Source organism: Betta splendens, chromosome 14, assembly GCF_900634795.4.
Source record: "Betta splendens chromosome 14, fBetSpl5.4, whole genome shotgun sequence".
NCBI lineage: Eukaryota > Metazoa > Chordata > Actinopteri > Anabantiformes > Osphronemidae > Betta > Betta splendens.
Genome location: NC_040894.2, coordinates 13750988 through 13778800, shown reverse-complemented (window position 1 = coordinate 13778800; position 27813 = coordinate 13750988). Strand labels below are relative to the sequence as shown.

At 41.3% G+C, this 27813-nt stretch overlaps 1 protein-coding gene across 4 annotated transcripts; it reads left to right on the top strand.

Annotated features, from left to right (window-relative positions):
* Positions 1-831: 831 nt before the first annotated feature.
* ska2 (spindle and kinetochore associated complex subunit 2) lies at positions 832-27405 on the top strand. Of its 4 annotated transcripts, XM_055502143.1 has the most exons (4): positions 13599-13748; positions 19720-19812; positions 20368-20544; positions 26234-27405. In XM_055502143.1, exons 1-4 carry the CDS (start codon positions 13716-13718, stop codon positions 26297-26299), a joined length of 369 nt encoding a protein of 122 aa, XP_055358118.1. In that variant the 5' UTR covers positions 13599-13715; the 3' UTR covers positions 26300-27405. The 4 variants fall into 4 exon arrangements, 1 of the variants encoding a protein (XP_055358118.1); XR_008692488.1 differs by lacking the exons at positions 13599-13748; positions 20368-20544 and adding an exon at positions 832-8673 and having other exon boundaries at positions 26234-26263; XR_008692487.1 differs by lacking the exons at positions 13599-13748; positions 26234-27405 and adding an exon at positions 832-8673 and having other exon boundaries at positions 20368-20408.
* The last annotated feature ends 408 nt before the right edge of the window (positions 27406-27813 follow it).

Sequence of the window (27813 nt, the reverse complement as noted above, 5' to 3'; positions counted from 1 at the left end):
AATGGAGGACTTCTAGTGTGTTGGGGTCTTATTCACGAGTGAGGCAAGGAAGCAGTGCAAGATTGACAAACGGATCAATGCTGCAGTAATTAGGTCAATGTAGTGGTTCTTCATGACGAAGAGGGAGCTGAGCTGAAAGGCGAGGCTCTCAATTTATCGGTCAATACATTTTCCTACCCTCACCGACAGATGGAGTGGCAAATTTTTGCTGCCTCGTTCCTGACTGATTTCACGCTGATCTCGTCATTACATTATCATGACTTAGGTACCATTCCACCATGCCCCCCTACACCAGTCTTGACCCCCCACTGTGATGTACTTAATGCGTAGCTGCCTTGTTAACGCCCCCTAAATCTTTTTTGAAGAAATGACTGCAACTGCACATTAAGTGCACCAGGTGGAGCAGAGATGTGTAATCTAGGGGCCCACAGGTAGACTGGAAGTGCATGAGATATATTTGTGTATATATATATATATATATATATATATATATATATATATATATATATATATATATATATATATATATATACACACACTCTATTCTCACCCTCCGCGGGTGGTCTCATCCACTTTCCAAGCTCGGGTCCTCTACCAGAGACCAGGGAGCTTGAGGGTTCTGCGCAGTATCCTTGCTGTTCCTAGGACTGCACTTATATCTATATATATATATATATATATATATATATATATATATATATATATATATATATATATATATATCTCATATATATATATATATATATATATATATATATATATATATATATATATATATATATATATATATATATATATATATATATACAATAACCACCATGGAAACAAACGTTGGAGGCACATATCAAGGCAGCTCGGAGGGAAGTGAGCCAAATGACAGAGGCCCAGAGAGGTGCAATGAAAAGACTGATGCTCAGGAGGTACAGCCAGATGACCATACCTGAAGCACTCGAAACTGCCAAGCAAAGGCTACAAGCCCTGGCCGCCTAAAGAGATACACCAGAGACAACGAAGGCAGACGAATAAACCGGCTGTTCGCAACACAACCTGTGAAAGTGTACTGTCAATGGCAGGGTAATAACAGCAGAGCAGACCCACCAATGCTGGAAACTGAACAGTAATGGAAAGGTATATGGGAAAGGGAGGCATCACACAACAGTGATGCACAGTGGCTGGTGGACCTGAGAGAAGACCACAGCAACCTCCCTGAACAGAATCCAGTGACTATCACAGTGACTATCACAGCGACATCCAACAAAGAGTCTCAGGTATGGACAGCACCCGGCCCTGAAATGATCCACGCCTACTGGCTAAAGAAGCTCACTGCAATCCATGAGCGCCTGGCAGCACAAATGAACCAGCTGCTAAGGGATGGGACCCACCCTGAATGGCTAACCGAAGGGCGAACAATCCTGATAATGAAGGATCCCTCAAAGGGTACAGTCCCATCCAACTACCGCCAATAACCTGCCTCTCCACAACATGGAAGCTCATGTCAGGCATCATTGCAGCTAAGATAAGTAGGCACATGGGTCAATACATGAGCGAAGCACAGAAGAACATTGGTAAGGATACCAGAGGAGCCAAACATCAACTCCTGGTTGACAGAACAGTCTTCCAAGACTGCAGAGTGCAACACACCAACCTGTGCACAGCCTGGATCGACTACAAGAAAGCTTATGACTCAATGCCACACACATGAATCACTGAATGCTTGGAGCTGTTCAACATCAATAGAACTCTAAGGGCCTTCATTGCAAGCTCCATGAGGTTGTGGAGAACCACCCTTGAAGCCAATGGGAAGCCACTTGCCCAAGTATCCATCAAATGTGGCATATACCAAGAAGATGCACTGTCCCCACTGCTGTTCTGCATAGGTCTGAACCCTCTCAGCCAAATAATAAAAAAGACTGGCTATGGATACCGACTCCGGAACGGGGCCACCATATGTCACCTCCTCTACATGGATGACATCAAGCTGTACGCCAAGAATGAGCGAGACATCGACTCACTGATCCACACCACCAGGATCTACAGCTCGGACATTGGGATGTCATTCGGATTTGAGAAATGTGGGAGGATGGTGACAAAGAGAGGCAAGGTAATCCACACAGAAGGGGTCTCACTCCCAAAAGGAACAATAGTAGACATTGAGGACAGTTACAAGTACCCTGGAATACCACAGGCGAATGGCAACCTTGAACAGGCAACAAGGAATGCGGCAACAGCCAAATACCTCCAACGAGTAAGGCAAGTCCTAAGAAGCCAGCTCAATGGCAAGAACAAATTCCGGACAATAAACAGCTACACCCTGACAGTTTTTAGATACCCTGCGGGAATAATAAGGTGGCCAAAGGAAAAGATACAGACCACAGATGTTCAGACACGAAAGGTGCTCACCATGCATGGAGGGTTCCACCCCAAATCCAGCACCCTGAGACTGTACACTAGCCGCAAGGAAGGAGGCCGAGGACTAGTGAGCATGAGAGCCACTATCCAGGATGAAACATCCAAAATCCATAAGTACATCAAGGATAAAGCTCCGACAGATGACGTGCCTAGTGAATGTCTCAGGCAGTGGAGAACAGAGGATGAGATGCTGGAGGAGGGACCATCATGGGAGGACAAGCCCTTGCACGGGATGTACCACCGGAACATAACTGAAGTGGCTGATCTCAACAAATCCTACCAATGGCTTGTAAGGGCTAGGCGGAAGGACAGCACAGAGGCACTCATCCTGGCTGCACAGGAGCAGGCCCTGAGCACCAGAGCCATAGAAGCCCAGATCTACCACACCAGACAAGACCCAAGGTGTACACTGTGCAAAGGGGCCCCTGAGACAATCCAGCACATAACTACAGGGTGTAAGGTGCTGGCAGGGAAAGCATACATGGAACGCCATAACCAAGTGGCTGGCATAGTATACAGGAACATCATGCGCAGAGTATGGACTGGAAACCCTAAGGTCAAAGTGGGAAACACCTCCCAAGGTGGTTGAGAACGAGCGAGCCAAGATCCTGTGGGACTTCCAGATACAGACAGACAGAATGGTAATATCGAACCAACCAGACATTGTGGTGGTGGACAAAGAACAGAGGAAAGCCGTAGTGGTGGATGTGGCAATACCAAGCGATGGCAACATCAGGAAAAAGGAAAATGAGAAACTAGAGAAATACCAAGGGCTCAGAGAAGAACTTGGGAAGGTTTGGAAGGTGAAGGCCACAGTGGTGCCTGTGGTGATTGGAGCAATTACAGCAGTTTTGAATACAGTGCCCTTTAGTCAAACATTTACTGACAATTTTTTTTTCAACCAGCCAGGAATGAATGACAACTGACAAAGACCAAAAGCTTCCTCATGCTGAGGGAAGTTCAATATTATCCTCCAGTTTGGCTTCACATCACACTTGCAAAGAACTGGCTTGTAACGTGAACAAAAGACGAGTAGGTGTGATGAACCCTCCCCCAAGAAGGACACAAATTGTGGAAGCTTGTTTCTGCTCCAGTCTGAAAGAGTTGTCAACTTTAAAACAACTTTACATGAGCCATGAAAACCAGATATATTTGAAAACTGCTTAACAAGAAAAAATTCTTCATGGATCCATAACTTTAAAGGTTCCACTCAAATCAAGGCTTTGTTAACATAATGCTGTATGGAGGGATTTAGTGTTTGTCCTTACAGTAGGTCACCCTCAAATGGTTAAGGCACAGAAGCTCCCAGCTAGAGACTCCTTGCCTCTGTTGTTTTTTGTTTATGACACAATTTCAAGTGACACAAAATACAGAGATTTGCGCACCCAATTTTCTGTTAAAGAGGCGAGAAGAATCAGACAAGGCAAAGGATATCAGTGCCTCAAGAATGGAGAGACGTTGGGCCTGGTTGCAGGAAATCATCATCGTCATCCCCCATATCCAGTAATAAATGGACATCTGAATACATATGTGTTATGAGTATATTGTCTATTGTCTGTCTGTCTGTCTGTCAGTCTGTCAGATATACAGTTATACAGGTCAGATACTAAAGCTCCACCTTTTGGTTTTACCTTGGAATTGCGTCTTTGGTGCTAAAAATGGGGGTGGCCTCATTAACATTTTTAACACCTTCTCCAGACAGACCAAGGAGGGGGGCTGCTGACAATCGGCTCATGAGGTTGTAATGAGTGTGGCAAAGCCAGCTGAGGTGGCTTGGGCATCTGTGTGGATGCCTCCTGGAAACCCCCTTGGGGTGATATTTGGGCATGTTCCGCAAGTAGGAATCCCCAGGGAAGACACAGGTCATGCTGGAGGGACTATGTCTTTTGGCTGGCCTGGAAAAACCTTGGGGTTCCAAAGGTGTTCCCAAAAGCTTGAGCTAAGCTTAACCTTGAGCTGTCCAGGGAGAGGGAAGTCTGGAGCTCTCTGCTTAGATTTCTGTGAGCCGGTCCGAATAAGTGGATGAATTTAACGTAAGGTTTAAGACCTTGAATAATAAAACCCAACATATCCCACATTCAGCAAGCCTTTTATTGTAATAATTACAATTTAAAAGTATCAGTGGGGAGGAAAACTCCATCTCTAATGAGGAAGAAACCTCCAGCAGAACCAAGTCAAGTCAAGTCAAGTCAACTTTATTTATAAAGCACTTTTAAAAAGGCAGACTGACCAAAGTGCTTAACAATTTAAAATAAAATAGAATAAAAGAATAGAACATAATAAAAGTGCAATCAAAATGCCATTTCCAACATAACATTTAAATATTTAAAAGAACTAAGGGGAATAAAATACAATAAAATTGTTAAAGCCAACTTCTCATACTGGGTCAAAAGCCAAGGAGAAGTTTTGAGCTTTTATTTAAAAACAGTCAGTGAGGAGGCCTGTCTAACTTGCAGTGGCAATGCATTCCACAACCAGCTGAAGACGGGACATGGACGATTGAGATTCAAATTAATAGTTTGTTATTAATGCAGAAACATTAATATTCTTTGAAGTTGGGGCACCAGGTTTGTTTTAAAGCTAAAAACATGCTTGTATCAATCTAGTCAACGCCAGATGTCAATTCAATGAGTTACCAGTTATGAACAACAATAACAACTTTCTTGTGCTAAAACCAAATCGGCTCTAATGATGTGAATTCTTGTCCCGGTTCAGTGACCTCTGCTTAAATCTAAAGAGCAATGCACACAAAACCAGATTCCTTTCAACGTTTTATTCATCTAATACTACTGGATATATGAATAACATAATATGGAAATACTCAAATAATCCGAACAGAAAATGAGAAAACAATCAAAATGAGATGATTAACAGTGAATGAATCAATGAGTGAAAGCACAAGGAATGGTCAAGACCTCAGTGTGTGATGGCTTTGATCAAGCGAAAAAAGAGTATTTGTTTCTAACTTATACAAATCTAAGGATAACTAATGAATTTGGAATGTTCAATTTTAGCGCTTTGAGAAATACCATTCTTCTCAGAGGATTAGAGATGTTCGTCTTGTCTTAGTTTGGAGCTGTAGGCCGCTGTGCAGCGTCTCCCGCTATTGGCTTGGTTGAGCAGGCGTGCCCTCTCTGGTCCAGGTGCCACGGCCTCTGGGCCAGGAATCGTCGCCCACCGTGATGATGAGAGCTCTGGGTCAGGAAAGTTACAGTCAGCCAGGCTGAACTTTCCAAGGTGTTTCAAAGCGTTAGCGCTACTAAAACTAGCCCGAAAAGGAAACAGGCTGGAATCGAACTTAATTAGTTCGATCAAAAATAGCGAGTCAACTAATGACTGTTTGTAATAGTTTCAGTTTCGCAGAGTTTCTTGATGACTTTCTAACGTAACAAAATTTGTTGCTCGTTCGTATTTCTAAGTTTAACTTATGTTTACAAAATTTAAGAACAAAGGAAAATTAAAGAAAAGTAATGTGACGCAAAAAGAGAAGGTGAAAGAAGTTTGAAGATAGAGGGAAATCCGTTTCCACTAGGGTGTCATTGGTTTAAATACCCCTGGGGCAGTGGTTACTGCAGGGCGGAGAAATTAGTTCATGCAGTGGTGAAGAGTTCCACCTCATCAGATCAAGTATCAAACTATTTGATTTGGATTGCTCCTAAATCTGGGATAACTAAGCTTTCCTCTTTTCATCAAGCTCAAAGTTCCATCACTTTGGCACTCAAATAAGCAGAGAAGTCAGAATGGTTAGCAGAAATATTAAATGCATAGAATATTAAAGTTACACGTGGTCCCTTAAAACGCAGAAACAAATAAATGTTATTCATGATGACTGGTCTTGTCTTATGTAACACCAAGTAAACACTAAAACTTACACAAATAAGAAACGCAAGCAAAATCAAATTATAAATAGCTTAATCTAGACATTACTAATTAAACAATTGTAACACTTAAAAATGTAATATAATAATGAGGATACCTAATTGTAGCTGGTGGACGTAGCCTATATGCATGTTGCACAGAATAAAAGAAGTAAGGAAGGTGAATATGTGTAATTCAACTTTTTACGTTCACACAAAGGAAAGCATGGTGATAAGTTGAAGTCCCTTTGTAACTTAAGGAATTTCCTGGCAAATCTGTAGATCAGGCATTAAACATCACACAGAAACCAATCAATCAATTAATATCAAATGATAACATTTTGACCACAGAATACAATGGCATCAGTTTCATGACAGTTGAAGGTTCTGCTAGATCTGAACCAGAACTTTTTTATTACTTCGCATTCCTGGTTTACGATCCAGATCTCCTGGGCGAGTGGGAGAGTCCATGGAGTGAGTCTTGGTAGAGAAATTGTGAGACAAGTCTTGGTCTGGTTAGTGATAAGGCAGAGGAGGACCCTCGTGAGATTTAGGTTGTGTCACCTAAAAGTATCCATGGTCTTTTGATGTGCACTTAGCATTATGTGTGTTGTTTATGTTAAACTCACAGTTCTGTTGTGAGAGGAAACAGTGTCCTGTGGAATAGACAGGAATTGTGTGTATTCTTATCTTCTGGTGAATCGCAGCTTTGTCTCTGTGGAAGGGAGTGAAGCTCACACGTTGTGTTAAGTTACCTAGGTCCAGGCGTGGATTGCTAAAGAGAACTTTAAATTATATTCTACATTTTTATTCTACATTTTACAGGCAGCCAGTGCAGAGAAGCTAATGTAGGAGAAACCAATCATTGCATGATATAGCATTGAATTATCAACACACTGCTCACAACACACAGTAATTTCAATTTACTGTAAGTCCAAGACACAGTCACACTTCTGGGATACCAACCTGTCCAGTTAGTGAGCAACACTGATTGTAAAACAATTTTACCTGATATTACAACAAACAACAGGTGAAAATTAAAGACATGTACTGTAGCAAGACAATTCCTATAAAGAAATGGTTCAGCAGGTCGTGGCCTCAGACCATTTACCTTTCCTCAACCTTTTTTTGCATTTTGCCTGTGCCCCAGTCACTGGAGGTAGCATAAGGTCTTTGTCTGCAACCCATAGATTTTGCTTACATGTAGGTAGTGCAGCTCATTTAGGATGGCACATCAATGAGCAATGTGACATGAAGATTTGCTGTATCTCCCATCATGGACAGCAGGAGACGTGGAAGAGGCCCTAGAAAGACAAGTCAGCTGCAAGACTTTTTCTGCTTCTTTGAGTAAGAAGGATTAACAGGAGCACTGCCAGAGCCCCTAGAATGACCTCCAGCAGACCACTAATGTGATGTCCTTCTCCATTAGAGTGGTGTGAAGGAACAGGTGGGGCCTGTGATCACAGTTCAACACCATGACTTTCCTTGGAGACCTCTAGGTGCCAGCCAGAAGTGCCTGACTGCCATTAGGTACCTAGATGGGATACTCACATCCATTGTGCCCCTTCTGGTTCATGACAATGGTTCATCTCGCTGAAGTGTGTCAGCAGCTCTTGCATGACAAAGGCACTGATGCTATGGACCATTCCCCAAACCAGAATCCAACTGAGCAGCTCTGGGACGTCATGTCTTCCATTCACAGACTTCCAAGTAGTTGACTAATGTCCTGATCCAGGTCTGGGAGAAGATCCCTTTGGAGAACATCTGCTGTCTCATCAGGAGGTGGCCCATATGTGAGCCACACACTACTGAGCCTCACTTTGAATAGACTTGATGAATTTCAATAGAAGTTCATCTTGTGATCTGACTGTCTCACTTCTTAATAGACCTCATTGGAATATTGATTTTTATTTCATCATTCTTGTGTCATTTGTTCTCTGTATTTTACTATGTGGTAAATATTTTCAAGTGGGAGATTTAATTTAGCTAAATTTAGAATGTTTGTGTTTGTATGTGTGGTGGTGTGGAGGTTTGCCCCACCCACCTTCCAGCCAAGATGGGAAATAATTGGCTCCCTGGGAGGCGGGCCAGGCTGGTGCCTTTAAGTACAGGTGAACACCTGATTAGGGCTCTTTGTTGGCTTGTGGCTGGTGCCCATGAGCGCAGGTGAGCACCCGAATAAGATCGTTGTGGTTTATCCGTGGCTGCAGTGGTGCGCCTGTGTACGATCGCTACAGGCAAGGGGAGCTGCTGTCTGTGTGGTGATGCAGGGTTTTGAGTCCCCCCCTCAGGTGCAGCGCTTATGAGCAACTCTTTTTTTCCAGAGCCGGACCCCTTCACAGAGCTGGCATCATAATAAAAGCTATCCGGGCTGGCATTAGCTCGAGTCACGGCGGGTGGTGTTCAGGTAACAGACTGATCTTGCCTTTAAATCCCTCAGTTTCTCCCTGCCTGGTAGTTTACCGTGTTCTTAATTTAGCGCGCCAGCGGCTGGGGAGAGCGGAGTCTCGCTGGTAAGCGACGACTGCGGGGGCAGCGACCGGGAAGCACAGCTGCGCTACAGTCCAGATTACCGCTTTGGGTCTGGATGCGAGTGCAAACCACGGGTTTGTGCCCTTCCCCGACGCTGCTGTTTCTGGCTTTTCTGGCTTCTTCTTTTATTGTGTCTCGGTTTCGCCAAGGTTTCGGTCCCTCGGATGTTTTGGTTTCTATTTTGTTGTTTTTGTTATTTTTTTATTTTGGTTTGCCGTGATTTTGCATGGTGTGATTTTGGTTTGTGTTACTTTTGGTGTTTGTATTACTCAACTTACCTTGTGTGGTGTATTTTAATTGCGCAATACATTTTAAAGAATAAACATTGTCGAGTGTGAACGTCCTCCTGTGCCTCCCCTGGCGTCCTTTCCGTGCGGGCTCTTGCCGCCCTGTCACATTTGTTTTTGATCAGTTTACAAATAGACACACCTAAGGAAGATTTTCTTTACTTTCATGTTGGTCAGAAGTCTAGCAGCAGTGATCATCAGTTGGTTGTATTCTGCATGTTTACCTACAGAAAATCTCCCTAATCTCCAAACAAATCTTACCAACAACTCTAAGTGACAGCATTCAGCCCTATCCAAATGGACACACAATAGTCTTTTGAAAAGCTTTGGCATGACTAGTCAAAAAAGATATGACTAGTACATGTATGTCAATCAAGTAACAAATCTCATAGTCGAGATGGATTACAGCCTAACATTTATTTTTAATGTCATGCAATCTACTCACACTACCTTTGTGATTGACCGGTAGATTCCCAGGATAGGCAATAGCTTTATTGGCAGGTGATTCTGTAAGTGACCCGACGGTAGCGAACTGACTGACCTGTCATTCCTTTAGCAAACGCAATGTGTCGTAACGTTATCGACAGTTGTCAGCACTGAGACGGGCTGAATAAATAATTATGTTGATTAATGTTAACAATGTGGGTCTCTGTGTCAAACCAACCGCAATCCTTCAAGAGCTACAAATATTTGTCGATGTTGCGCTTCAAATGCTCTTGGGCATTTTATTGTGAAAGTCCGGGCACTGGCGCCGCCCCCGGTTTCCCTTTTTCTTATTTCGTTTTGAAAGTGGAGAAAAGGAGTGAATAAATCAGTATATCGCAAATGCGTTGTACCGACTTACGGAAACGAAACACAGCACAAAAAGACGTTATTCAATTTTCATTTTACACATGAATAATGAGTTGCACTTCATGCACGGACCGGGTCCCCCTTTCTCTGATTACTGTTTTATGTTCAATAAACATTTACCATTTAGTTAAAAGTTCTGCCTATTTGGTCATTTATTTTCTTTTTAAAATAATCAATACTTGCAAGGCCCGTGCATGAAGTGCAATTCATTATTCATGTGTAAAATGAAAATTGAATAACGTCTTTTTATGCTGTGTTTCGTTTCCATAAATCGGTAAAACACATTTGCGATATACTGATTTACTCATTCTCCTTTTCTCCACTTTCAAAACGAAATAAGAAAAAGGGAAACCGGAGGCGGGGCCAGTCGCCGGACTTTCAATTAAAACGCCCAAGAGCATTTGAAGCGCAACATCGGCAAATATTTGTAACTCTTGAAGGATTGCGGTCGTGTTTTGACACATAATGAGACCCACATTGTTAACATTAATCAACGTAACAATTATTTATTTAGCCCGTCTCAGTGCTGACGCTAACTGTCGATTACGTTATGGCGTTTGCTGAAGGAATGACAGGTCAGTCAGCTCGCCACCGTCGGGTCATTTACAGAATCACATGCCAACAAAGCTAAGTTTTCGGGGCATCCAGCTTCATTAGACTGCAGCGACATCACGACCTTGTCGACACCTGATGAGGAAGAATTCAGCGCATCTGCGGTGTTCCGGTGATTTTCACAGTTTACAGTGAGACTGAAATCGCGTCCTCCTGCTTGGCCGGTTGATGCTCTTATGCCCAGGAAGACGCTCTAATGTTGTGCCGACCTTTGCAAGTATTCTAAACAGTGATTTATTACAGTTTATTGTGGCTGTTTAGACATGCTCCATCATTGGACTTCCTGTCTCAGAGCCTGCTTTACCTGCGGGAGAATAACAGCCACTCAATCTGCCTCACAATAACTGAACTCATTGTGAGCCATGACTGCCCTAATGTGCATCACATCATCTTTGTTAGGCAGATTCTGTGGCAAAGTGTGTGTGATCAGATGATCTGTCACGCAACATCAAGGTGTTACTGTATGTACAGAGCAGATGAGTGCCTGCAGAGGATCTTTTTATTTTCCACCACCTACCTTCGGTATTGGTTTAGTAGTCATCATACCTTGCATTGAACATCTTACGTGCAGATGACAAATGAATAAGAAACAACAGTGCATCCTGGAACACTGTGGGTTCACCTCTTGTAATGCAGTCCCAAATCATAGCTCTGCATGCTGCTGTTCTTTCTGGGGTGTGGAAGGGATTTTGGCCAAAAGAGGACATTCGTGTCAATGATGACTGTCTCTCAGCCTCATATAGGTCATAGGACTGCATTACAAGACTGCACTGTTGTTTCTGATTCATCTGTCATCCTGATCTGAGGAAAACAGTAGCAACTGTAGCTCTATTAGCAGCTCGTTTTCAAATAATTAAGCCATTGTTTTATGTGTTTCTATGCTGATAGATAATATTACATTTTACATGTTCTATAAAGTTCAGCCTTGAAGATGTTGAAGATTTTGTGAGTTGGCAGATTTAAACTTGGTAAATAAACATTGGTTAAAAAACATATGGGCAGGTCTGACTACAAATGTTTTGTGAAAAAAAGGACTGCTGCTTTATTATCATAAGAACATGCACGTAAGATGTTCAATGCAAGGTAGATAGATAGATAGATAAAATACCTTTATTGTCCCGCGATGGGGAAATTACCATGTTGCAACAGCACAGAGACATATAGACATATATACAGAAGAAATAATACAATAATATATTTCTTATAATTATAAGAAATTAGAACTTAGAACTCCACAGGTTATCAACATCATGTGCATATAACAATGAGGTAAGGTGACTGCAACAAACAAAGTGAGTGAGATATTAAAGTGACTGGTGCAATTGCTCTGGAGATGTAGTGTGTGTGTGGTCTTAATGACCTTATCCAGCTTCTTCCTCTCCCTCTCTTTGATGCTGCTGCTCCAGCAGACCACGCTGTTACAGGATGGCTGATGACACCACAGAATCAAAGAGAGTCCTCAGGAGTGTCCCCTTCACTCCAAACAACCTCAGCCTTCTTAGTAGGTAGAGTCTACTCTGACCCTTCCTGTACAGTGCGTCTGTGTTGTTAGTCCAGTCTAGTTTGTTGTTAAGGTGAAACAGGTACTTATAACAGTCCACTCTCTGGATGTTCATTCCCTGAATGTTCACTGGAGGAGTGGGTGTAGACTGACATCTGTGGAGGTCGACCACCATCTCCTTGGTCTTCCCTGCATTGATTAGAAGGTGGTTCTGCTGACACCAGTCCTGGACCCTCACAAACCGGGCATGGTTTGTGAGGTAGTCCAGTATCCACTCTGTCAGGTAATTATCCCCCCGCAGGTAAAGCAGGCTCTGAGACAGGAAGTCCAATGATGGATCATATCTAAACAACCACAATAAACTGTAATAAATCACTGTTTAGAATACTTGCAAAGATCGGCACAACATTAGAGCGTCTTCCTGGGCATAAGAGCATCAACCAACCAAGCGGGAGGACGCGAATTCAGTCTCACCATAAACTGAGCATCGGAACACCGCAGATGCGCTAAATTCTTCCTCATCAGGTGTCGACAAGGTCGTGATATCGCTGCAGTCTAATGAAGCAGGATGCACAGAAAACTTAGCTTTGTTGGCAGGTGATTCTGTAAGTGACCCGACGGTGGCGAGCTGACTGACCTGTCATTCCTTTAGCAAACGCCATGAGTCGTAACGTAATCGACAGTTGTCAGCACTTGGTTAAATAGCTTGGTTAAATAAATGATTTAGATAAATGATTGTTACGTTGATTAATGTTAACAATGTGGGTCTCAGTGTGTGTCAACACACGACCGCAATCCTTCAAGAGTTACAAATATTTGCCGATTTGTTGCGCTTCAAATGCTCTTGGGCGTTTTATTGTGATAGTCCGGCGACTGGCCCCGCCCCCGGTTTCCTTTTTTTCTTATTTCGTTTTGAAAGTGGAGAAAAGGAGAATGAGTAAATCAGTATATCGCAAATGTGTTTTACTGATTCACGGAAACGAAACACAGCATAAAAAGACATTATTCAATTTTCATTTTACACATGAATAATGAATTGCACTTCATGCACGGACCTTGCAACTGTCTGTTTGCATTATTGTGGTGGTGATGTTCATCAGTGGGCTTGTGGCAGGGGGAGGAGGTTGATCAGTATTAAGTTCTCCACAGAACTGGAAATCCTTACTTCCGATGGCCATCGGTCTGTACAATTCCTTCTCCCTCTGTAAGGGTTGATTTTCATCCGTGCAATAACGTCTTATCAACTGTAATAAAACTTTTAGCTATTAATTTGATGTGTGTGTGCAGATGTTTTAGCATTAATCTCCACCTCTAACTGTGACAGCGATCAAGGCATGCAATAATATATTATCCATTATATAATGAGCAGATACAGGATGGTAGAGTTCCTGAAAGGAAAGAAAACAAAGTTACATTAGAAGGTGCTACTGGGTATAATGGCAGGAGAAGTAGACAGCAGAATATATAAAACGTATTGTTTTTTTTAGGAAAAAGAGTCAATTCATACCCCATCATAGAAGGTGGCGGTAATGTACTACCCATTAGTCTGGCAACCGCCAATATAACTAAGAGAAGAAGCAGTCTCACGCAGTTGACCAATCGAGTGTCTCCATTCTGGCCAGCTGACTAATCACAAAGCTCGCGTCAGGCTCGTTTGTGTTAAACATGGAGATTACGGTTGATAAATTGGAGGCGATGGTAAGTATGACTAATATTACTCGGTTTCCAAGATATTAACATTTTGACGTTGGCTTCTACATTATGTGAACATTGTTAGAGGCAGCACTTTCTTAATTATGCGGGCACTTACTATATTTTATGCCTATCGCAGCCGGGTTTCCGCTGACCAGCGTTATTCATACAAATTCAAACTTCTTGGCGCCATTCAAAACGGATTGTGTTTGTACCCTACTGACATTTGTCAAAAGCAACGTGAATAACGTTGGTTAAACGTCACGTTAGTTACGGCAGCTGTTGTGTACAAGATCACATTCGCTATTATCAGATTCGATCCAGTTGCCACTGTGATTATGTGAAATGTTCACACGAGTTTGAGACGATGCTAATGTCAGTCGTCCTTTCAAAAAGCATAATCGGGATTGATGCACTACGTTTCCACATTACGGTACGGTTTACTATCGATGAAGTGAAAGAACGAGGAGGTCCTTGTACGTTTTTACAGTTTGATTTCCCCACCAGATCAAAAGCTTTTTGTTTTTCTCTTAAAGCAAAAAAACGGAAAAACGGCTTTAAATCTTTTTCTTTGTCTGGTTTTGAAAGAAACTTTTTTCGCTCATGAGAAACGAGAAAACGGATGTGTTTCTTATTTTGACATATGGACAAATTAACCAGAAGACAACTGGATTTCAGTAGATATTGCCTGGAAAGGGGGAGAGGGGGGTCTCTTGTTACAGTATGAATATACTGGACTTACTGGGAGATGTGGTCCTTACTACAACAACCACAACAACCAGACAACCAACTGTGTTACCCTGTGTTCATACACATTAGCAGTTACTCCAGTTCTAGATCCAGATCTATTTATATTTATACAGTTGTAGGACTTCAAAGCGACCACCTTTTTTTACAGAAGTACGGTTCTATTCAATCTTAATTATTAATTATTTCTATTATATAATTTCTATTATTTTTATCATTCCAACCATTACACCACTTTGGTTTTTATTTTTAATTCAAAATCTTGTGCATATAGCCTAAATTCCTAACTGATGCCTTGAATTCTATTCCCCATCTCTTTCTTTAAACAGTTTTAGTTATCACAGTTATTTTATCCATCACATTTTTTACACAATTCTTCTTTTTTAAATTTCCATCAAATCCAAATTTCTTTTTCCACTGTGGTAAGTTATATATATATATTATTATCGTCGACTGAGAATGTCTTTTAGACATGTATTTTGAATCACCTTCAAGGTTTTCACCCATAGTGTTCTTTAATTTGCTTCACTACGAGGATTGAGATCAACGATCAGTCACAGTGTTCATAGAGATAATCGACTGTGCCAAGCTTCTACAGGAACTAGTTTCCTGTGGACACAGCTGTCTCAGTAAACCAACCTCTCAATTTTGATCTCAATCAGACAACAACACAAAAGGTCTCTGAGACTTTCTCTAAGAAGTTAAAATTCACTTAAAAACCGTCAAACAATGACACTTATTTATATAGTCTGATTTACTTCAACTGAACAGGGTTTAACATATGTTTATGTGTCAGGTTTCCACTCTGCCGCTGCTTCAATCAGACAAACTATCATCAATCTATTTTACGAGGACCCGGTCCCCTTTTACCTCGTGAGCCACTCTCGGAATTTAAGATACCTTAGGATTCATACTCGCCTGATCTGTGTCCTGGCTCTGGTTCAGGATCCCGTCACTTTGCCCCGTCGGACCACCAGCCGACGTCTGACCTGGGCAGGAATTCACCTCCCAGGATTTTCTGCAGGTTCCAAACCTGGCTGTGCACAGACTTCAGTCGCGGACTCGACGTCTCGGCAAAGCGAGGATCTTGGGATCCCAGACGAGGCCCCAGTTATGTTAGGGAAGTTGTTATTTCCCTTTGTAAACCTTAAATAAAGCAGACACAATCAGTTGAAACCTTCTTCAGGATTTTACTTGCAAGGAGTAGTTTACAGCAAAGGCAACTTCCTTTCACTGAAGAGAAGATAAGGATTCAGCTCATAATATGTATTGCATTTTGGGAGGTGCATTGTCACACAGTACATGGGAAATATTTCCTGCACAAAGCATTCATTGGGCTCATCAGATAAGGATGCTACACACTAGTACTCCCTATTTCTTGCAGAGCAGAAGGGAGGCAACTTCAAAGCTATAGCACAGCTAACGAGGCTTCAGCACTTCAGCAAAAATAAATTCCAACAATGTTTCAACGATTAAATGCAGTACTTTTCCAACACTGTCTTTATACAGTATGTCCTTGTCTTTAAGTACTGCGTTGGGTCCGTGTACGTTCTAACAGTTTGATTTCTCCACCAGAGTAAAAGCTGGGCAAACGAGAAAACGAATCGTCTTCTCGTTTTCCGTCTTTTCATCAAAACTAGAAAAACGGGAAACTGCTTTAAATCCATTAATTTTTCTGGTTTTGAAAACACTGTTTTCAGCTTGTTTATTGATTTTTAACACAATTCTTTGATTAAATGCCGTTTGTCTATCCATCCATCCATTTTAAACCACTTTGTCTTGGGCTGGGTCGCGGCGGCAGCAGTCTGAGAAGAGGGTTTCAGACTTCCCTCTCCTCGGACACTTCCTCTAGCTCTTCCGGTGGGACCCCAAGGCGTTCCCAGGCCAGCCGAGAGACATAGTCTCTCCAGCGTGTCTTGGGTTTTCCTTGGGGCCTCCTACCAGTGGGACAGGCCCGGAATACCTCCCCAGGGAGGCGTCCAGGGGGCATCCGAACCAGATGCCCGAGCCACCTCAGCCGGCTCCTCTCGATGTGGAGGAGCAGTGACTCTACTCCGAGCTCCGGTGGGACAGGCCCGAAATACCTCCCCAGGGAGGCGTCCAGGGGGCATCCGAACCAGATGCCCGAGCCACCTCAACCGGCTCCTCTCAATGTGGAGGAGCAGCGACTCTACTCCGAGCTCCTCACCTTATCTCTAAAGGAGCGCCCAGCCACCCTACGGAGGAAGCTCATTTCGGCCGCTTGTATGACCTTGCCCTTTCGGTCACGACCCGAAACCTCACCTATGCTCATGAGCATAGGTGAGGTAAAGAATGTAGATTGACCGGTAAATTGGGATCTTCACCACCGATTCACCGACCGCATTACTGCAGCCGCCGCACCGATCCGTCTGTCAATCTCATGCTCTTTCTTTCCCTCACTCGTAAACAAGAGCCAAAGATACCCAAACTCCTCCAACCTGCAGAGTGCAAACCACCTTTTTCCAGTCGAGAACCATGGCCTCAGATTTGAAGGAACTGATTCTCATCCCAGCCGCTTCCTGGCCCGATGAAGCCAACAGGACAACATCATCTGCAAAAAGCAGAGATGCTATCCTGTCCTCCCCAAATCAGACCCCCTCCGGCCCTTGGCTGCGCCTAGAAATTCTGTCCATAAAAATAATGAACAGAACCGGTCACAAAGGGCAGCCCTGCCAAAGTCCAGTGTTCTGGTGCCATGTGCACAGATGGACACTATCTGAAACTTTGCCTAGCACAGAAGTCCAATAACATAACACCATTCGGGTTCAGATCACGGAGGCCGTTCCACCCAATCATGCCTCTCCAGGTATCACTGTCGTTGCCTACGTGGGCATTGAAATCTCCCAGAAGAACGATGGGGTCCCCAGTTGGAGCGCTTTCCAACACAGAGACCCCAAGAAGGCCGGGTACGCCACACTACCGATTGGCCCAAGCACAAACAACAGTGAGTGACCTATCCCCCACCCAAAGGCGCAGGGAAGTGACCCTCTCCTCCACCGGGGAAAACTCCAACACATGGCGGCTAAGCTGGGGAGCTATGAGCAAGCCCACACTAGCCCGCTGCCTCTCGCCGCAGGCAACTCCAGAGTAGAAGAGGGTCCAGCCCCTCTCAAGGAGTTGGGTTCCAGAGCCCAGGCTGTGTGTGGAGGTGAGCCTGACTATTTGTAAATCCCGAATTGGATTTAAAGCAGTTTTCTCGTTTTGAGGAAAAAAACAGAAAACAAGAAAACAAACCGTATTTTTCAAAACCAGACGAATAAATGGATTTAAAGCCGTTCTCGTTTTGAGGAAAAAAATGGAAATCCCATCTTTTACTCTGGTGGGGAAATTCAAACTGTTAGAACGTACACAGACCGTGTCGCCCAGCTGCCCTGTCTTTGTTGATTGCACACATTAAGAGAAGAGACACACTGTGTTTCCAATTTATATGGCTGTGCGTGCCATTGCAACTGAATGGGGGGCTGGGAATGGCCTTAATGGCCTATAGTTTGCATAAACGACCAATCAATGACTCAATGACTCGCAGGTGTCTTAGCTTTTCTCCACACAGGTGTGTGGCTGCAGGAACCCACATGAGCACATTTGAAGGGGACAAAGGCTCGGTCGACTGGCTGTAGCCCTTAGCATAGCTAGCTACTAACTTGCCTCACACATAGGTTACTACATTTTAAACAGACAAACTAACATTTTAAAACATTATAAATATCAAGCATGTACTTACTTCAGTGAGTGAATGACGGACTGTAGGAATAGATCCTTTTTTTTCCAACAGGAGCCATGAAACAAATCCAGCATTATATGCACCCTTGTTTGAAATGCACATACGTATAAATGCTGAGGCAGTGTTTCTGGCACCGGTACGTTTAAAATAAAAGTGACCCACAAGGTCCTCACTTGTTGATCCCTTGGTAAAGTGAACAGACTTTGGTGTTGGTTAAAACACCCAAGAACCGAACTATTTCCATGGGAGGACTTGGGCGCTGCCGTGCTCGTCTGTTCACGGTGAGTGAGAGGGGGGAAATGGCGGAAGTCCAGTTTTGGTTCGGGATCATTGTGGGGGTGGTGGTTCAGGATTTGCAGGGAGAACTTCCTACCAGTGTGACGACACCTGGGACACGGTCTCAGAGTAGGAAGTGGTCAGTTTTCATTGGATGAGAAAATTTACGTTTTCAAAATGTGAAAAAAGAAGGAAATGCATTTCTACCGTGCTCAGTGTGTGTATATGTGACCCATAGAGTCATAGGAACGCTCCAAAATGTCTAAAAAGTGGATTTTGCATGTTATGACCCCTGTAAAGTATTGCAATTGAACTTAAAGATTAGTCTCTTATGTCCACATGAAGAGTCTAATGCAATAATTGTTTATTAATCATTGCAATGGTCACTCCTATTAACACCAGTTCCTGTTATGGTGCATCACCCACAATGCATTCTGCTATAAATTTGCATATATTGTTGAATGCTGTAATGTTGAATTAATTCCTTAAAAACACCCCCTCAACTATATGAAAGACCAGGTAGTTTAAAAAAGCTTAATGTCTACAACTGCTCTTATGGGGAATCAACAGTGCAATGAACTCATCAGTAATAAGTATAGAGCTGCTGTGGACACTGAGCATTAAGAGTTTGACTTATAAGTCAAAGTGCTACTGAGCTCAATTCTGTATCTGCTGCAGCTGGCCGTTGTCATGGAACAGGCAGGAACCTCCACTGATCAGCACAAAGTGCTGGGGTGAGGCTGATTTCCACCCCAGCTTAACACGGTTGTTGCAACAAAAACATAAAGGTTATCACAAAAATAACTTCACTTTATGATATTATGATATATTTTATATTGTTGTATACAGTGTATTGTTGTAATCCCAAGGCTGATTGAAGCCTTGGGATTACAACAATACAGTGTGTGCTTTGCAGCACAGTGCAAAGCATTCACTACATTAAAGCATTCTTCGACTTAGGGGCACTAAGAGTAGGACATTTTGTTGGGTCATCCATTAAAAGATCTCCCACCAACATTTAAATTTGTAAACGTATTACAAATCAAACCGGTATTAATACCCAAGCTTTGGGAATAATTACAGCTGTATGTTGTTTATTCAACCCTTGTTGGTCAAAACCTATGGACCCGATTTAACCCCAAAGAAGTTAGCGTCCTTTAGCAAGGAATATATGCTATTGTATTCAAAGTGTAACACAAAGTGTCTTTCCAGTTCCAAAAGTCAGAGGCTGACCTGGATTACCTTGAGAAACGGCTGAAACTGCACTCTGTCAACAGCAAGACAAAGAATGGAGTTTCTGCTGAGGTAAGACAGAGGATCAGGTCCTTTTAATGCCTGCAGCAGGTGTGAATTCTTTGAGCTCAAATGAAAAAGAAATCTACTTTAGTTTTTTAGGTCAAACGGACGGCAAAACCTGTTTACCTTGTTTGAATCATAATAGTTGCTACAGTTCAATTGTGTTATGTATGTATGGAATTTATGTGGAATTTAGACTACACACAGAGTGTACATTTTTTTTTTCGATGTAGGGACCATAAACCATGTTTTTTTCAAGTTCAGTTCAAGTTTTTTTGACAACGTGGGGACATTTGGTGGATCCCCACCAGTCTGAAGGCTTTTTTGATGGTCAAAATGTTTTTTTAGGGCTGAGGTTAGAATGGAGTTTTGGTTTGGATTATAGCAAAGGTTAGACACCTGCCTTTATTTGTGATGGTTAGGGTAAAGGACTAGGGAAGGCATTATGTCAATGGTGAGCACCCACATAGATGTGAAACACGAGTGTGTGTGTGTGTCATTATTCCACTACAGTAGCAGGCTCCGGACTGTAAGTGCCAGTTACAAAAGTTTGCTTATCCTCAGGAGACCACAGTGATGATTTTGGAGAACCTGATCTCTATCAGGGCGAAACATGCAGCCTTGTCCTCTCAGGTGAAGGAGATCATTGCTGCAGAGAAGCAATCAATGAACTACATCAGAAAGCATATTGGCAGTGCTATGGATCTGATGCACCATGTCCAGCAGGCTAGTGCTGTGGAGGTACCTATTCAGTCTTGTGATCTCTACTGCTTTCAATGACCACTAAATGTATCATCACAGTTTCCCTTTGTAAAATCAAAAGTAGTTGCACTTTTTTGCTAGGCTCTTTCTTTCCTGTTCCTTCAACACAATAGGGTCATGTATTCTTTTTCTTTTTTATTCTATTCTGTAAAACAGGGGTGTCAAACCTAAGTCTTCCAGGGCTACTGTCCTGTTGGTACTCCACCTCTCTCTGCTCTGGTTTCTATTGATTATGTAAATAACAGCTAGATAAGACAACTGACACCTAATTAAGGTGATCAGCAGGAATAGTTGGTAAACCAGCAGGACAGTAACCCTTAAGCACCGCAGTCTGGCACCATGGTTGTTAACCATTCAAAGCAAAATCATGGCTTCAATATTTTCAGAGTCGCCAAGCGGCTGATTGAGGGAAGCTTGTCCAATACGCGCCGTACAAATATTGACGGACTCAGGTTCAATATATTTAATTCCGTTTATTCTTTTAACCATTAATAATGACATCCAGTAATCCCCAGAGTAACGTGTTGTATCGGCATAATACAGCGGTCAACGAAAATAGGCCTTCCTCCATCACCCGCTTACTACAAACTGGCGAACACTAAAATTTGCAGTTGATGCACCTTAAGTCGTTATCACCATCAGTACCATGTGACTTTGTGACAATTTATCATCACGCGTTTCCCCCCCTAAGCCTGTCCACTACAGGTCAGTATTTAATTTAAGTTACATAAAATTAGTTTAACTGTACTAAAATAATTTATGTAGAGTTAAAATTTACAATACTTGCAAAATACTTATTTTATATTTGTTTAATATTTTCCTTCTGCTTTGTGAATAACCACACAATGCACTATGATTAGTTAAGATTTTTAGACGATAGCATCATCTTATTTTGTTGCAAGCTCATCTTTCACCTTTTGAATCTTTGACTTTGACCTACAGTAAGTTTGTTTATAAAGCTCTTTGGCTACTGCAGAGGGAGTGCCAAACAAGAGGTACACTGCTCGAGGCAGGTTGGAAACTGCAACCTCTAGAATCTGTAGCTGATTCAAATTATTAATAGCTTGATATTAATGCAGAAACATTAATACATCTTGAAGTTGGGGCACCAGGTTTGTTATTAATTTAAAATATTAGTTAAAGCTGAAACCACACTTGTATCAATCTAGTCAACGCCAGATGTCAATTCAATGAGTTACCAGTTCTGAACAACAATAACAACTTTCGCATGATAAAACCAAATCAGTCTCTTATGCCGTGAGTTCTTGTCGCGGTTCAGTGACCTCTGTTTAAATCGGAAGAACAATGCACACAAAACCAGATTCCTTTTAACGTTTTATTAATCCAACACTACTGGATATTGTCGTGTCCGACACTAAAGCCTTTAAATTTTGTATTCCAATCTGACTGAGCTTTTTATAAATCCAACAGGTTTAAATTATCCTTTGATGAGATGATAAAAATTCTAAATATATAAATTCCAGAGATTAAATGGTAAATCCCAAAAAGAAGAAAAATTAACTAAAATGCACGGTAGTAAGGTTCCAGAAATGTTGTAACTTTCCAAAGAGGTAAAAAGATAAACTCTCAAAGTGTGGAAAATCCAGTCCAAAGCAAGAACCCAAAATTATTTTAAGTCCCAGCAGCCAGATCCCAAAATTATCCCAGCCGCAGGGTCTCAAAAAATGACTAAGTCCAGAGCAGTAAGATCCAGGGTCAACAAAGCGTTTATTCCATAGAAAAGTGACAGAAGACAAGACAGACTGAGAATTTTTTGTCACAACATCACCTTATAAACCTGTTGCTCACGGGGTGGGATTCAGCTCCCCGGACGTTAGATCATCATCTTGACCTTTTAGGGTGTTTTTGACCATTATTTTATTATATTTTTACCCAATCATAATCCCAAACAAAGTGAAGACACTTGTTGCTCAAATAAACATAACAGAAACTAAGAAAACAATCAGAATGAGATGACCAGCGATGAATGAATTAATGAGTGAAAGGACCAGGAATGGTCAAGACCTAAGTGTGTGATGGCTTTGATCAAGCGAAAAGAATATTTGTTTCTAACTTATACAAATCTAAGGATAACTAATGAATTTGGAATGTTCAAATTTAGCGCTTTGAGAAACACCATTCTTCTCAGAGGATTAGAGATGTTTGTCTTGCCTTAGTTCGGAGCTGTAGGCAGCTGTGCAGCGTCTCCCGTTACCGTCTTGGTTGAGCAAGGCGTGCCCTCTCTGATCCAGGTGCCACAGCCTCTGGGCCAGGAATCGTCGCCCGTGGTGATGATGACTGCTTGGGGTCAGCAAAGTAACAGTCAGCCAGGCTAAACTTTCCAAGGTGTTTCAAAGCGCCAGCGCTACTAAAACTAGCCCAAAAAGGAAACGGGCTGGAATCTAATTTAATTAGTTTGATCAAAAATAGCAAATCAACTAATGACTGTAATAGTTTCAGTTTCGCAGAGTTTCTTAATGACTTTCTAACGTAACAAAATGCGTTGCTCGTTCATATTTCTAAGTTTAACTTAGGTTTAAAAAATTTAAGAACAAAGGAAAATTAAAGAAAATGCGACGCAAAAAGAGAAGGTGAAAGAAGTTTGAAGATAGAGGGAAATACGATTCCACTAGGGTGTCCCTGGTGTAAATACCCCTGGGGAAGTGGTCCCTGCAGGGCGGAGAAATTAGTTCAACCAGTAGTGAAGAGTTCCACCTCTTCAGATCAGGAATCAAACTATTTGATTTGGATTGCTCCTAAATTTGGAATAACTAATCTTTCCTCTTTTCATCAAGCTCAAAGTACCATCACACCATAACATAATACACATGTAACGATCACTTTGACACTCAAATAAGCAGGGGAAGTCAGAATGGTTAACAGCAATATTAAATGCATAGAAATGAAATGCTATTCATGATGGCTGGTCTTGTCTTATGTAACACCAAGTAAACACTAAAACTTGCACAAATAAGAAATGCAAGCAAATTATAAATGGCTTAATCTAGACATTACTAATTATACTATTGTTACACTTAAAATGCAATCCAATAATGAGGATACCTAGTTGGAGCTGGTGAACATAGCCTATATGCATGTTGCACAGATTAAAAGAAGTAAAGAAGGTGAGTATCTGTATTTCAACTTTGTACATTCCCACAAAGGAGAGCATGGTGATAAGTTGAAGTCCCTTTGTAACTTTCATGGCAAATCTGTAGATCAAGCATTAAACATCACACAGAAACCAATCTAATATCAAATAATAACATTTTGTCCACAGAATACAATGGCATCAGTTTCATGGAAGTTGAAAGTTATGGTGCATCTGAACCAGAACTTATGTCCAAACGAAGAGTTGTCCTTTATTACTTCACATTCCTGGTTTACGATCCAGATCTCCTGGGCGAGTGGGAGAGTCTATGAAATGAGTCTTGGTAGAGAAATTATGAGACAAGTCTTGGTCTGGTTAGTGATAAGGCAGAGGAGGACCTTGGTGAGATTTAGGTTGTGTCACCTAAAAGTATCCATGGCCTTTTGATGTTCACTTAGCTATATGTGTGTTGTTTATTTTAAACTCACAGTTCTGTTGTGAGAGGAAACAGGGTCCTGTGGAATAGACAAGAATTCTGTGTATTCTTATCTTCTGGTGAATCACAGCTTTGTCTCTGTGGAAGGGAGTGAAACTTACACGTTGTTAAGTTACCTAGGTCCAGACGTGGATTGCTACAAATCATTCCCACTCTTGAGGGGATCAGTTACAGCGTTGTTGTCCTACTCGAATGCCCAAGAGGCAAAACAGATTTATTTGTAAGACCTTCTTTAATATTACACGTTCTATAATTCACTATATTGACTATATTCATCCTACATTGTGGAAATTAACCTCTGCATTTTTACCTATTCCGAGGGGAGCAGTGGGCAGCCACAGTGCAGCGCCCAAGGAAGCTAGTGTAACGTGTCCTGCTCAAAGACACACCTGGTGCCAGATCTTCTGCTTCCCAGACTGATGTACTACCTACTAAGCTACGAGGCCATTTTTGTGTTTACTGTTTGCAGTATAAAATACAGTAATATATTACTTATTGGTAACATATTGAAACCAAATTAAATTAAGCCTCTTCATAGAATGATAGGAAGACCTCTAGGGCATCTGACGACTGTTGACACACATTTAAATCTATAACAAATAAATATGTTTTACTTTTTGACTGACCAACCATCAATAAAGTTGGAGCGGTTGAATTTTTGCTGATTCCAGTCAAAATCCAGGCACTTACTCCTAAATCATACAAATCTAGTATTTAATACTAAGTGTAGAAACAGTTTTGAGAATAGAACTTAAAGCTAACGCTGTAATGTCATTATGACACACTGGTAGGTAAGTAGGTAGATGATAGTTATACGGGCATTAAACAGTGTAAGCATTACTCAAAAGCTGAGAAAGCTGTAAAAGTAAAGTTGATGAAAAAGTTGAGAATGGAGCTTTTCTTAAACCACAGCACAGATTGGGTTGAACTGACCTCCACATGTGAACCTAATAAAGTGACCAAGTATTTAGAGCATAAAATCTGGTTTTCACACAAACTCTCAATGTAATTGTAAAGTCTCATTTCAGATCAGGAGTTGTTTACATTACATTTATTAGTGATCCCGGTTTTTAACGGTGTTAGACTTTTAAGCAAGCTATGTTTTCCTAGTAAGCATAAAAAGCAAGCATTGAAAGGGACAGGAATTGGCTGGACAGGGTCACCAAAAAGGCCAGCTTTGTCCTGTTGTGCTCCAGACACAGTGCAAGAGGTGGGTGAGAGAAGGTTCCTAGCAAAACTGACTTCTGTTTTGGATCATGACTTTCACCTGCTGCAGAACACATTGTCTACTCTGAAGAGCAGCTTTAGTGATAGACTGATCCACCCTCACTGTGTGAAGGAGCGATTCCACAGATGTTTCTTCTCTGCTGCAATCAGACAATAAAGAATGTTACTTTTTTTAAATCTGGGCTATATCTTCTCATTTACATGTACAGTATTCATAAATTTCCTTTTGGGAAATGGGTGGATCATCATGCAAGCTATGTGAACAAAATAACCAACTGTACTGGCTTCACCATAGCGACGTCTGTTCAATTGATAGCACCGATTACATTAGGTCAACTGGCTCTTTTTGCATGTTATTGTTGGTCTGATGAACCGCATTGATATGTGGGTAGGTGACTTGATATGCCTTGTTAACATAAAGATGATTGTGTCCCACACAGCTGGCATGGCTCATTTCAGGGTCGACAGGCATATACCCGACTGAGTTACACCTATGCACCCCCCACAGCAACAACTGTATTGGTGAAAACCGTTATAAGTTAAATGATTACAATATTTCAGTACAGTACAGTCAACCCTATGGTAACATTTTTTTTATCATCCAATGATAAATGAAGCAATTTCACTTTTATTTTTCACCTGTAGGTTACTCATTTCCACCCCATTCTGTTTTACTTTACGTTTTACTTTAGCCTATGCAAGCATTTTCAATACTTTTTTTACTGTACAGATTGTAGTTTAATGCTATTCATGAACAAATGATTAAGAGGTAAATTAGTGTGTTCAGTTACTTCTAAAGTCATGTATGAGTCTGATTATTTCTGTTGCTTTTGTAACTTAACATTGTCTTCTAGGTGCCTCTTGCTACGGGAGCCTCTGTGAAACAACAGTCACTGAGAGTCACTCCTAACCAACTCTAGATTTGGCCATCTCAATCAGCGGGACTGCTGAAATGTAGGTTCATACGTATAGCTAAGACAACAATACAAGGAATTGTTATAATTTTATTAGGTCAGCATTCAAATCCGTTCAGCTTTTTGGGTCGTCAAAATATTTATACTTATTTTGAGCATTTTGGTATATTGAGGTAATCAAAACACATTGTTCCTGTGTACACTGCTTTCTAGTATTAGTAGCAATTTATAGTATTAGACTCTGTGATGTTGATGATGTGTGCTAATGTGCTTTAGTCATCATGTTTAGCTTCCTATTCCCAAAGATGAGTAAACGCTCAATCTTTTCAATTTTCTTTTCAGTGTATAATGTTTATCATTTTCTTTGTTTCTTTTTTTAAAACAATGTTTATTCAACTGTTTATCTAGTTGTAAATTACTGATTATTAAGATAGATATAGTTAGTCATTGGAGTATATGATACTTAGGTATTAGGTGCCTACAGTTAGATTTTAACTATTTGATAAGTAAAAAGAATGGACTTCATCCATGTCACCAAACAGATAATGGCGATTCTATGCAAGCTAAAACATACCTCCAATTTTATTTTGTAACCCTTTTGAGCCATTACAGCAAAAACGGTGTCCAGTTTGTTGCCTTTTAACATAATTAAAGAGAAAGATAATTTAATGTGGTGAATTCCTAAACAGCTGTGTGTTCTCAGTCAGAAGGTAATATTCGTGACTTCAACCATACACAAGTGTTCATTATCCCAGACCTATTGGTACTATGTATAGTGATGGAAAAACACAGATTCAAAAAGGAAATGAACAGAATTCTACAGAACTAAAAAGAACATAACATATCTAACTCTCACACACACATCCTGTACTTAACTTTAGTCTGGTACTCTGACTTCAACACCCTGGATCCCTCTTACAATTGTCATTAGAGTACTTCTGGAGAAGGTGGGACTCATACGGGGTGAAAAAAGGAGACAGAACTGCTTCATTTGGAGCACCTGTGCTACAGACCACAGTGTCAGACATACAATTCTGCAGGCGGATGTACAGTTGTGTTTAGAATAATATCAGTATGTATTAAAAATAAGTAAATAAATAATTCTAAAATAACTTTTGTTATTATAACTTGTGTAACTTATTTTACATGTATGTGCATACTATTCTAAATCACAGCATCAAGGAAAAAATTATTGAATCTGTTTTTTTTTTTAAAGGTGAAGAGAAAGGAATATTAGACTCTTAATTATGATTATCTGAAGTAGCTATATATATATATATATATATATATATATATATATATAATATATATATATATATATATATATATAATATATATATATATATATTAAAAAAAAAAAAAAAAAAAAGAAAAAAGAAAAAGCTCGCTGGATAGCTCAATTGGTAAAGTCGCATGACTTTGCATACGGGGGGGTTCCTGGTTCGAATCCCCATTAGGACGAATAGGCATCCAGTGTGGGTCCTTGGGCGAGGCCCTTCAAGCTACCGCCTACCTCATAT

Coding starts and splice junctions, on each gene's coding strand:
- ska2 (XM_055502143.1), top strand. CDS start 13,716: ATGGAGATTACGGTTGATAAATTGGAGGCGATG. Junction 13,749..19,719: donor TTGATAAATTGGAGGCGATG/GTAAGTATGACT, acceptor GTGTCTTTCCAG/TTCCAAAAGTCAGAGGCTGA. Junction 20,545..26,233: donor AGCAGGCTAGTGCTGTGGAG/GTACCTATTCAG, acceptor ATTGTCTTCTAG/GTGCCTCTTGCTACGGGAGC.